General features: G+C 53.9%; 6 protein-coding genes across 6 annotated transcripts in view; 2 read left to right on the forward strand and 4 right to left on the reverse strand.

Annotated features, from left to right (window-relative positions):
* Nucleotides 1-352: 352 nt before the first annotated feature.
* On the forward strand, nucleotides 353-1,252 carry ASPZODRAFT_146437 (hypothetical protein; the record flags this gene model as incomplete). Its single annotated transcript, XM_022725182.1, has 4 exons — nucleotides 353-595; nucleotides 652-840; nucleotides 942-1,181; nucleotides 1,220-1,252. 4 exons carry the CDS (start codon nucleotides 353-355, stop codon nucleotides 1,250-1,252), a joined length of 705 nt encoding a protein of 234 aa, XP_022577657.1.
* Nucleotides 1,201-3,169, reverse strand: ASPZODRAFT_136705 (hypothetical protein). The gene is made up of 3 exons (XM_022724114.1): nucleotides 3,048-3,169; nucleotides 2,331-2,965; nucleotides 1,201-2,256 (listed from the first exon to the last, which is right to left on the reverse strand). The coding sequence occupies exons 1-3, from the start codon at nucleotides 3,058-3,060 to the stop codon at nucleotides 1,342-1,344; spliced, it is 1,563 nt and encodes a 520-aa protein (XP_022577658.1). The 5' UTR covers nucleotides 3,061-3,169; the 3' UTR covers nucleotides 1,201-1,341.
* Nucleotides 3,170-4,318: 1,149 nt separating this feature from the next.
* ASPZODRAFT_154861 (hypothetical protein) lies at nucleotides 4,319-5,492 on the reverse strand (the record flags this gene model as incomplete). Its single annotated transcript, XM_022726143.1, has 3 exons — nucleotides 4,319-5,244; nucleotides 5,315-5,387; nucleotides 5,445-5,492. 3 exons carry the CDS (start codon nucleotides 5,490-5,492, stop codon nucleotides 4,319-4,321), a joined length of 1,047 nt encoding a protein of 348 aa, XP_022577659.1.
* Nucleotides 5,493-5,856: 364 nt separating this feature from the next.
* On the forward strand, nucleotides 5,857-7,717 carry ASPZODRAFT_136707 (hypothetical protein). Its single transcript, XM_022724115.1, has 5 exons — nucleotides 5,857-5,968; nucleotides 6,013-6,170; nucleotides 6,226-6,859; nucleotides 6,931-7,158; nucleotides 7,216-7,717. The coding sequence occupies exons 3-5, from the start codon at nucleotides 6,299-6,301 to the stop codon at nucleotides 7,396-7,398; spliced, it is 972 nt and encodes a 323-aa protein (XP_022577660.1). The 5' UTR covers nucleotides 5,857-5,968; nucleotides 6,013-6,170; nucleotides 6,226-6,298; the 3' UTR covers nucleotides 7,399-7,717.
* Nucleotides 7,430-7,964, reverse strand: ASPZODRAFT_19842 (hypothetical protein; the record flags this gene model as incomplete). The annotated part of the gene is made up of 5 exons (XM_022727490.1): nucleotides 7,430-7,440; nucleotides 7,493-7,657; nucleotides 7,716-7,808; nucleotides 7,865-7,898; nucleotides 7,950-7,964. The coding sequence occupies 5 exons, from the start codon at nucleotides 7,962-7,964 to the stop codon at nucleotides 7,430-7,432; spliced, it is 318 nt and encodes a 105-aa protein (XP_022577661.1).
* Nucleotides 7,965-8,870: 906 nt separating this feature from the next.
* ASPZODRAFT_136710 (hypothetical protein) overlaps nucleotides 8,871-11,482 on the reverse strand; it is a 3,517-nt gene continuing 905 nt past the window's right edge. The window contains exon 2 of the mRNA XM_022724116.1: nucleotides 8,871-11,395. Coding sequence (XP_022577662.1) covers nucleotides 8,992-11,395 — 2,404 coding nt within the window. The 3' untranslated portion in view covers nucleotides 8,871-8,991. The remainder of the gene's footprint in view (nucleotides 11,396-11,482) is intronic.

Below are 11,482 nucleotides of genomic sequence, written 5' to 3' on the forward strand. Positions count from 1 at the left end.
GGACATGGGTGTTCTTTCTCAACGCTTATATAGCCATCACGATTGTCTTGGTGCTTGAAGCGTAAAGTTCAAGTTGTTTATTGATGCCGCTACAGTTCGCAGACTGATCAGAGCATGTAGGATTCTCTTCGTTTATTACTACAGCAGCTTAGATCCCGAGGATATGAACGAATACGGCAGCTTGAATTCTCAGAATATAAACGAAACTTCCTCGTTTGTCATTCCCACGGTCTTCAGTTCGATGCTGCTGAGCTCCGTGTACGAGGTGTACTTGCTTTATAACACGCTGGCGCAGCGCAGCACTATCCAAGTGCTCGGCCTGTCATACTACTTGATGGTGGTTTCAGTCAATATGAGCCTAGTCTTTCGCATTTTAAAGACTCCTATATTCATGGTAGTCTTTAACGATGGGTTCTTGGGATTCAATGCGTGGCAGACTGCTCGTGGTCTTTCCATCGCGATATGCACAGTCCAGGCGGCATCAACCCTCATCCTCTGCGTGGCAAGCTGGAGGCTTTACCACGAATTTGCCTGGCAGGCCTTTGAGCAAGTGAATGCGGATATTCAAATGCGTCGAAAGTACTACCTATTCCAGGTAAGACCCTCCCTAGGACCTACTAGAGCCATGGGCGATGAATGACCGTCGTTAAGTTTCTCATGGCCCTTTTGAAATTCGACGGTTTCTTCTTCCTCGGATTCATGGTCCAATATATCATATTAACTCCCTTTATAATCCTTTGGACTGTCACCCTTGTCGTGATTATCGTGACGTTTATCCTTTTCTTCATGTCTGCCTGGGTGTTTCAGAAGGAACAGTTCTGGGCTGGTATTAGGGTCATTGTAAGTCAGCAACAGTTTTGTCTAAGATTAAAATATTCATCTACAATAACCAGACGCTTCATGTCGGCCTTTTGGGATTCCTTCTATACAGCATTGTTTAGATGTACACTCCTCTGTACTCTCGGCATTACTCATCAGCGATATTAAACCTGACCTTGTTTGGGGTTTTGGCCCTGCTGCTGTCGGTCATTACAATTGTCATCATGGTTATGTGTCTTATGAATTTTGACAAAGGTCTGAAGCCGTATATTGCGAATAGCCGCAAGGTGCGCGAGCTGGAGGAATTAGAGATGGAGCTAGAGCCATTGTCAGCGTATTCCAGTGGGCAGTACGAAGAGATAGTAAGCAATTGCCAGAGTGAGATACCATGATTCCTCAGCAAACATACCGCGAAACTCCTTACACACACTAGGCTATAGACAATATAATCTTCTTGTTTCCTGATACCCGATATTATATAACGATTATTCTGCATAGGTCAACACTATGGGCATTTTGACACTATATATATTTCTCCACACTCTTCATTATCTTCCAGAATCCCTTCTTCTCTGGCATCTCATCGGTCTCCATGGCATCTGATTGACGGCCCTTTTCCTCGTCACTCGAGACTAGGGGTGGCGGCGGTGCATCCACCCCGTCAATCACTGCTGCCCGCGCCTCATAAATTTCATCTGGGAGGACCCCACGCTCGATCAGCGTGTCCCGGTTGGGAAACAGCTTCGACAGCCCGACGTAGACGAGACTGCCAACGACGAAGCCCAGTAGCCAGCCGAAGTCGTAGGGTCGGACCCCCACCCCGACATCGATCGAGCTGTTCACGGAGTTGATAAGGCCCGGCAGAGAAGGCGCCACAGCGACGACGAAAGCCACCAGCGCGCGCCAGTTGACCCCGTACGCGTACTGGTACCGGCTCCAGGGCTGGTAGAGGGCAAGGCAGTCATAGCGGCGCTGCTTGACGATCCAAAAGTCCCACATCATGATCGCCGCGATGGGCGCCAGGAAGATGGCGTACGCAGACATGAAGTTCAGAAAGCTGCCCGCCGACTCCAGGATTTTCCAGGGTACCAGACACCACGAGAGCAGCGCGCACAGAATCTGTCCGCGCCGGATGTTGATGTACCGTGGCGCGAGGGCCGTGAAGTCGTTGGCTGCCGAGAGCGAGTTGGCCGAGATGTTGACGCCCAGCGAGGCGAGCACAAAGGACGCTGCTACGAAGAACCGACACGCCCGGCTGGACCAGTAGCTGATGAGTACCGTCGGGTCCCACGGGATCGAGGCGAGATGGTACCGTGCTTGACCTGCGGATGAGGCGGCGACGCCGACGAAGCAGATGAAGGTGAAGATGATGGGGAGCATGGGCACATAGAGAAGTTGCCAGCGGGGGCTGACACGCGAGTACCGTGAGAAATCAGACTACAAAAATAGCAGTAGTCAGCAAAAGGGGGCCCTTTGGGAGCTACTTATTATGTATGTCAAGATTCTCTTACCTGATTCACGCTCAGAGTGGCATAGTTTCCAAACACCGAAGTCATGTTGGCCAGGAAGGCCCAGCTGAAGGCAGATCCCTTGATGGTGGTCTTCTCGTCGAAGATGGCGCCGCCTCCCTCAGAGACAAAAGCCCAGATCAGGACGGCGATCCAGGCAATGGGCACGATGATAGACTTGGCCATGAACAGCCAGCGTAATTTATTCGGATGAACACACAGGAACGGAAGCTGGAAGAGCCAGAAGATGAAGTACGACACCATCCCGCTGGTCGTGATACCCTGGCTGGTCGGGATGGCGTTGTGTAGCTTCAGGAAACTGGGCCAGATCGCTCCGATCATCACCTCCACGGCATTGCCCCCGTTGACGTTCTGTATCGCAAACCAGAAAGTCGCCAGGATCACCCGTGATATAATCGGGATGTACGACCCCCAGAACCCCCAGCTGGCACGAGCGATGACGGGGAACGGAACATGGTAGATGGCGCCCACCGCGCCGTTGCCGGAGATCACAAAGGAGATGATGAAGAAGGAGATCGCCACGATGACTAGCGTTTCGCGATACGAGAGTCCAACCGCGATGATGCTGCTGGCGAACTCCCATGTGGCGACGTTGAAGGCATCGGAAATCCAGTACGCTAAACCGAGGGAAAAGGAAAAAATCAATTGATCGCGTTACAACAGACCTCTATATCATCCAAATGTTCAAAGAACTCATACCGATGAAGCTCATTGCTCCCCATTTCCGCATCTGTCGAGGGATAGGGTCGAGATCGCGGTTTGTCCAGCGAGCATTGCCCTCTGCAAACGCAGATTTCGGCTGGCTCACCTGGAGCTTCGGCCTCTGTATTCTTTTCATTCTCTCTTTCTCTCTCGCTTAATTTGAACGCTTGGGTCCTTTGCTCAGGATCGTTCGCATTAAAGCTCCTTAGGCAAGGGGGCTTCCAAAGCTCATGATGTAATTGTAGACAGATCACACTTTTCTTTCTCCCCCTCGGACAATTCTCTGGTCTACTTAAATAGGATCGGCAGGTCGTGCAGTCAGGCGCCAGTTGAAGGCATAATCCCTGGATCCGCTTCTATTGTGTTCCGATACAGCAAGAAATCACCGTGTCGTATCTCTCTGCTCCCTGCACAGATAGACCGTTGATAAGAAATGCCCCAGTTCTGGCAGGGGTTGAGATCCATCCAAGACAAGTGATTTGCTTGGGGAACTTGGGGCAACTTGCTTATCATAGGTTGGAGATTAGAAAGACGAGCTTTGCGTCTGCCTCCATCTGCGTCGGGGAGAGCCATCACACAGAGCAGTGACCGGCGCCCCTGAGAAGCTCAGACATGGAGTGATGAGCCGTCGTACGACTGACTGATAAAACTTTTCATAGCGAACTCATGTTCCCAGCCTTGAGATGCGATGATCGTGGACGTCTCCAGATCTTCTGGATGCCTGTTTTGCATTCTGAAGCATAATCCGTGTCATTTGTGAACATCGGCCAACACACAAAAAAAGAAAAAAAAAATTCCCGAGTAAAAATCGCACAAAATTTAATTGCATCGATCCAATTGATGGTTTGTCTTATCTCTCTCTGTTCTGCTATCTACATCTGGAGGTCTGGGCAATCACAGTGACCAGGTGATATGGATACCGAGACTTTCTCTGACAGTGGACGGCCACGGGCAAACGCCACAGTTCTCTGGTGTCTCTGGTGGATTAGTACTAGTGATGGAGCTCGATTGCATTAAAACACCTCAGGCTCGCGCTTCCGTAGTCGTAGTATCTCATGGGTCCCATCTTTAGGGCAGACGGGGGTTCCTTCAGGCGCCTCGGCAGTCGCCGCTTTTGAGTATGAACAGAATACCCCCATTTTTGAGCGAGCGAGGTCGCCCAGGACGTCGTGGGGAAGGACGCCATTTCATCTCCTGATGGCCGAGGCAATTTTCCGATGTGTTCCTCGTGGGCGAAAAGGGTAACAGAAAAAATATCCTATGGATATTCAAGGTCCGACTCCATAAGCGCTGGCTTCTTTCAACACCTTCGTTGCACCGGCAGAAGCCCGTCCGAGCTCGCCGCCTTCTTTGCGCGCGTTTTCTAATCCAAGCTGCACGGCTTTCATGAACCGGTTGGAGAACACGCGGTAGCGATCTTCTCTGGTCTCGTACATCTCGCCGTCCTCATCTCGAGGCTGTCCGAACAGATTCAAGTACGCGTAGGGAGCGGAAGCAGTGGGTATCATATGGTGCGCCGAGTGACAGATTGGGAATTGCCAAGCTGAAAAAATGTCGGCGGTCTCTTCTTGCGTACTGTCGGTCTCCATCGAGATATCCTGGGGACTTCCGATCCCAGCTTCAAGAAATTCTCCAAGTGTCTGTAGGACTTTGATCATGGGCTTTCCCTGAGTACCAGACTTCCCAAAGGTGGACCGGCCAACCGACGACCACTTGGAAGACTCTTCCGTGTGCCACCCCAGAATGGATAAGAAACAGTTGATTGTCTTGATCCATCCTCCGGCGCATGACACCACCTCGGCGCCGGCGACGTCTACCAGCCACGAGAGCGTTTCCACAGCAGAAACACGGATATCTGCAGCGAGGTGCGTCATACCTGCTCGAATGTAGGGTAGTAATTGCGAGACGTGGTCCTCTATATCAGAGGGTGGCAGCGTCCTCAGAAGCTTCAGCAACTGCGTCCGAACGCCATTGCTCGCATCCAAGATCAGGGGGAGCAAGCTCGGCAGGATCGCGCTTACAGGCTGGGGCAAGGGAGAATTCACAGGCCGAGAAGCGATGGAGGTGGTCAGATGGGCCAGAGATTCTTTGCGTTGGACGTCTGACTTGGAAGACAGGAGTGATAAGTGATGGGAGAACTGGGTATTTGTTGAAGGAGCAGCGGTATTAAGCGACTGCTGGCTCAGGACAATGGCTGTGATTCTGGTTAGCAAAAAGAAGCCATCCCCCATCCCTCGCCAGACAGATTCTGAGAGACGCTATACCTTTTGATCGGAAGCTGGTGTCTGTAAAGTTGTCTGGCTTTGGTTTGGCCTTTCCGACCTTGAGCTTTGCTTTCTGCAGCAATTGTAAGTTCAGGCACAAGCATTGGTTACCGAATACCAAGCCCCATACCTGGAAATCCTTCTGCTTTTCCTTCTTCTTCTTCTGACTAGAGCCCATCTTGAGGGTGGTGTCGATCTGGATGAGTGAGAGGATCCGCAATCCAGCCCCAATAACACGGCAGTGGTGGATATTTAAACAATGATCAACTAAATACCTCAGCTGAAGACTCTCCGACTGAGAACACGCAAGCGATGAGCGAGTTGCCAGCGTCTGCCAGGATGATCGCGTTGGCGATGGCCTCCGGGGATAATTTTTTGATGCGCGATAACACGTGATGGTTTATCATCACGTGATGGAAACCAAGAGACACCTGAATTATGCCTGATTCTTGAGGCAGAAAGTCACGGGTGACTCGTGACTCGTCCATCACCTGATCAGCCTGTACACTTCTTGCCTGGCATTTGGTTTACATTCCCAACTTCTTCCTTCAGGTTTGCTCCCTTCGCCTGTCATTGCCCACCAGGGAGAGGCCGGAGCCTCGAAGTCGCAGCCATACGACCGGAAGGAACCATCAACTACTAGGATGTACACAGGTAGGTACTCCGTACTAGGACCGTGGCATACTGACCTTGGGCAGACCAGGATCAGCCCTTGGCTGCGGGGGCTCTGGCCATCCAAGGAGTCTCGGACTGCCGGTTGTAATTTCCAAATCTCTGCTGTCCACTCGGGAGAAAGTGATGCGCCAATCAATGTCTTAGGCATTGACTCGTGTTGGAATCTAGGGACGATCAGGATGTACGCTTACTCTGCCACGCGATAAAAATAGGACTAACCAAAGAACAAAACTCAGAAGTACAGAGTACCTGGATTCCAGCAAGATGTTCTTTCTCTTGTTCAATTGAGGCATTGTTGGTGTGGTGAAGATGATTCTCGACACGGTCGTGCGACTTCGTATCATTCGGGCCCAGCGCTCGAAACCGGCCCTCGCGGATCATAACAATGCTTCTTCTAACAAGGCAACCCCCGAACGGCGTCTACTTAAGCTCGAGGAACTCCCCAATTGGATCGACACGAATCCGTTTATACTGTCCGGCTACCGTCCAGAGAGCCGATCGTGGTGGAAGTGCGTGGCCAGTTGGGCATATTTTCATAATGAGAGCGCGAACATCTGGTCGCATCTGATCCCCGCCGCGCTGCTGCTGCTGGGCCAGAGCATAATTTATCGCCATGTCCGAGCCAAATACGGTGATCGACTGTCTTCCTTCGACTGGTCTATCGTTTCGTTGCAGCTGCTGATGGGGTTTGCGTGCCTCTTGATCTCCGCCCTGTACCACACGCTGCTCAATCATTCGGAGCACGTCTCCCACCGCTGGCTCCAGATGGATTATCTCGGGATCATTGTATTAATCCTGGGCAATTTCATCAGCGGCCTTCATTTCGGGTTCTACTGCCACCCTTTCCTCAAGTATTTCTACTGGTCTATTGTCGGTGACTCCGCAGCGAGACCCCCCCACCTACCCTCGTCCGCTTTACTAACACGAGCCAATGATTCCAGATCACCATCCTAGGGCTCGTCACTGCTACGATTCTTTTGCATCCCCGCTTCCGCGGCCCGGAGTGGAGGATGTTCCGCCTTTGGAGCTTCATTAGCACTGGCCTCTCGGCGTTTGCACCCATCGGACACGCCTTGCTGCTGTGGGGACCAGGGCATGTCTGGGGTATCGGCGTGCCGTATTACCTGCTAGAGGGAGTCTTCCTCCTCGTCGGATGCTACTTCTGGGAGGCATGCTCCTTTCCCCCCCCCCGATGCGTTCTATTTCATGGCTGACACTACGCGCAGAGACGAGTGCCCGAGTGCCTGTTCCCAGGCCGATTCGATCTCTGGGGCCAGTCCCATACGATCTGGCATGTCCTGGTCGCATTCTCCGTGGGGGCACACGTTCTCGGGCTACTGAGTGCGGCGGATTATACGTACTCAGGGGTCTGTGACAGTACTGGCACACAAGGGCTCATTCATTTCTAGTAGTTATGAATCAGGCTTTTTCTCTGTAAACCTATCTAGACCCTGTCTCATCAGTACATGAGTGAGAAGATCAAGGGGAAAGATAGTCTCATACCTTTCGCCCCCCCACCCAAAGCCTTAGCCACCGTCTCCTGCGCCGACTGCATCATGCTCTTCTTCCTCCGTCTCTCCTCTTCCTCCGTTTTCTCCTCCTTCCAGTCCTTCACCCGACTGCCTGGCGGACTATCCGATAACCGTCTCGTAGTAGATTTGGTATCTCCTAACCCTTTATTAGAAATAAAAAAAAAACATTCAATAGCTCTAGGAAGTGTAAATACCCGGCTGGAGAGCGGCGGATACCCTCTCTGCAACCGAGGAACCGGACTCCTTGCTCCGGTTATATTCTATTGAGCCTGCGGGATCGGAGATCTCTACCTGTCATCAGCAAGGAGTGAATACAGAAGAGAGACGGAGAGAAAGTATATACTCTGGGGAGCGTTGAGGTTGTCGTCGCCCTGTTTCTGATACTTAGTAACGTGGTTGGTAAGGAATAGAGGGATACCTGTGCCTACGGTCATATCTGACATGTTGGACATTTTAAGATGTTGAATAAGGATGAAGAGAAAGAAGAGGAAGACAAGAGGAGGACAAGAGGAGGAAGAGGAAGAGTATAGCTACGTCTGCATTACGTACTTACTCTACATACGTACTTGGGATTTGAAAAAGATACAGATAAAGCAGGCAATCTATGCCTTGTATTAATTCCACGAGATCACAGGCCCTCCGACCTCGGTGCAAGGGACCGTACAATTCGAGGGTGAAAACTCAAGAAACCAAGACGAAAAAGAAATAGCAAAGCAAGTTCAAGGAGATGCGCACTTCTGCTCGGCCCTCAACCATGGAAAGACACACAAGTTCAAACAGGAGAAGGGAAAAACAAGCAGAAACAAAGACAATGATAAACAGGCAAAACTAGGTTGAGGGACCGAACAGACGCGGTTGTATCAATCAAATCAAATCATTTCAAGACGGAGACACAACAGAACAAGGGAGTGAGGGAAGAAGAAAAAAGGCGCACTTGTGTCACAATCCCGAGCGCTCTCGTGTATATCCCGAGATCAGTAAAGCAAGCCGTCAATGAAGCAACTAAACGGAGGTATGTTCGTAACCCGGCCGAACTTGCACAGAGTTTCCGGAGGGAGACAAGCCGGAAACTGATCCCGAAAGAAAAGGAGAAGAAGATGAAGAAGTGTCTAGTATCGCATCACTCGTAGCTCAATCAAACCATCAGAACTTGAATCGGGTGGGCAAAAAAGGAAAAAGAAAAAAGGCACAGAGAGAATCCGCCAGCCATTAAGAATAGGAACCCATTGTATCAGCCCAGAGCGGGATGGCCTCGTCGCGTTGAGAGATAACGAACAAGGAAAAAGAAGAAGAGAAAAAAAAAAGACATTGTCCATGAAGATCGCGATTGGAAAGGAGAATTGTATCATCAGGTCTATACGAATCGTAGCGGGCCAAGGGGGGCGGGGGGGGAACGAAAAGAAAAACCATTAAGAGGGAGAAAGGGCGAGGGAAAAAAAAAAAAAAAGGTGGAGGAGATTTGAGAGGGATTTAGAGACTCATAGTCAACCATTCCCATTCCTGACTGGCTCCCTGGCCACCCGCGATACTGTGGTTTGCAGGGTTGGCGGCGGCCGGCATGGCAGGGGCTAGAGGTACGACCTTTGATCGCGCGGTAGAGGGTCTGCCAGAGTCATCGGCAGAGTCGGCGGCGTCCGCGCCCGAGGCGGCTTTCTCCAAGCGTCGCTGGCGTTTGGGCGCAACCTGCACCGCGCCACGAGCTTGTTGAACGGCGGAGGTGGGGGTCAACTTGGGAGGAGCGGCGGCGATGGGAATGACACCGTTCTTCGCCAGGCCCGGAAAGGCTCCCGGGGTGCTCCCGGCGGTAGACGATCCGGAGCCGGGCATGGAGGGCGGGGACTCGGAAGTGGACCCGCTGAGGGCGCGGCTGGAGGTGGGCGTGGTGGCCGGGGTCTGCTGCACGGTGGAGTTCTTGCGGACGGCCGACTTCTTGGAGGAGCGCGAGGAGATGCCGACGGCCAGGCTGTTGGCGCTGCTGCGGTTGCGCTTCTTGATGACGTCGGTCTTGAGGGACAGGGGACGCACCACGCCGTGCAGTTTCAGGAAGAGACCGCAGGCGTTGCACAGCGGCTGACCCTCCGGGTTGCGACGCCACAGCGGGGTGGTCTGGGTGAAGCAGTTGGTGCACGTTGTCGGGCCGTTGTTGGCCTCGCCGTTCTTGGAGCCGCCGGGGCTTCCCGGTCGGGACGGCACGGCGCTGCTCAGGCCGGACTCCGGGGGCGTGTTGGGTGAGGTGTGGGACTGATTGGAGTTGTTCATGGTCTGGCGCAGCAGGGCGTTGGTGTTGGGGGTCGACGTGGTGCGGGCAATCTTCTGACGGCGAGGATCCTGCTCGCGGTTGCGCACCTCGCTGACCGAGGCCGCGGAGCCGTGAGTACGACCCAGACTGCCGGTGTGGTGGTGGTTCCAGTCACGCGAGGTGTCCATCATGTCGGTGGAACCGATGGTGACATGCTTCCGGTGCTGAGTCGGATAGTTGGGGACAGAGCTGCCAAAGGGGCTGGAGAAGGCCGTGTCCCATGGCAGACCGGAGTTGGGGTCGCTGGCCCCGTCGTCGATCGACTGGTAGTCATGGGAGAAGGCAAGACCTCGGTCAGGGAACGGCTGGACCTCGTCGTCCTCGTTATCCGAATCGGCACCAAAGGTGAACATACTCTGGTCCCCGCCACCCAGGGCGAGGCCAGCCTGGGAGATCCCCGCGGCCGCGGTGGAGGAGGTGGAGATGAAGTCGGAGTGACCGAGCACCTGGGAAGGGTCGACATGCTGGGGCTGCGGCATGGAGAAGTTGGGTGAGTGGATGGTCGAGGAGGGACCACTCATGCCGCCGCCGCCGCCGCCGCCGCCACTGCCGAAAGGATGTTGCTGCTGCTCAGTGCCGGCGGTGTTAAACATATACCGGGGCTGCAGGGAGGCGGAAAGGTTGGAGGTGCGGTGAGTGACGTAGTTGGGAATGCGGCGTTGGGCCCGTGTATCGACCGAAGAAGGCTGGTCAAAGTAGATGGAATGCTCATTCTCATACACGGGCTGTGGGGTGGAGGCGGTGGACTGGTAGCCCGAGGGCGGGGGCGAGAAGAAGTCGGTGGAATTCAACGAGGTGCCGAGGGGTGTCTGGGCGTACAGGTTGGCAAAGGGGTTGCCAGTGGTCAGTGGGGATTCGGTGGGCGAGAAGGTGAAGTTCTGCTGGTAAGGGCCGGCGGAAGTGAGGATGGGGTCGTCGTTCAGCCCGAAGGTGTCCAAACCCAGGGGCGCATGGGCGGCGGCGGCGGCGGCGGCGGAGGAGGAGGATGGGGGGTGGTTGTTATGGAGGGCAAAGGTAGACGACTGGTCCAGGGTATAGTCGGGCACGCCTGATGCCAGATCCAGGTCGCTGGCGAGCATCGTGTTGTTGGAGACGGGCGGCACCTGGGGCGAAGACTCGGCCGGGCGCTTGCGAGTTGGGACCAGGTTGCCGTAGAAGGTACGATCATCGATGCTCGTCTTGCGGACCCGGCGTTGGACGTAACCGAACTCGTTGTTCTTGCGTTGGTCCTGCGGAGGGTTGGGGAAGGAAGCGGGCACATGTGACGACTCGACCACCTGGTCCTTACGACCTTTGATGGGGATGGCGGAGGTGACGGCGGAGGCGGAAGCCGGAATCCGCTCGGAGGGCGGGGACATGGTCATGTCCGCAGGCGACTCGATCGGATGGATGAAGTCGTCGAGGTTCATCGCATCAGAAGGAGCAGCGGCGGTGGCGGCAACGGTGGGGGCAGTGGCGGGGGCAGTTGAGATGGTGGTGGTGGTGTTGGAGAAGGGGGAGTGTGTGGCCTGGTCAGGTCTGTGCAGCTGGGCGATGCCACTGGGCGCTGAGCTGTCTTTTCTGACTGTCTGGCTGCTAGATGGAGGGAAAAAAAAAAGAAAGAGAAATCAGATCAGTCATCTGCTAGAGGCAAAGCATGCAGGAGTGGGAGACAAGGGGGGG

The sequence above is a fragment of the Penicilliopsis zonata genome, assembly GCF_001890105.1.
Source record: "Penicilliopsis zonata CBS 506.65 unplaced genomic scaffold ASPZOscaffold_21, whole genome shotgun sequence".
Lineage (NCBI taxonomy): Eukaryota > Fungi > Ascomycota > Eurotiomycetes > Eurotiales > Aspergillaceae > Penicilliopsis > Penicilliopsis zonata.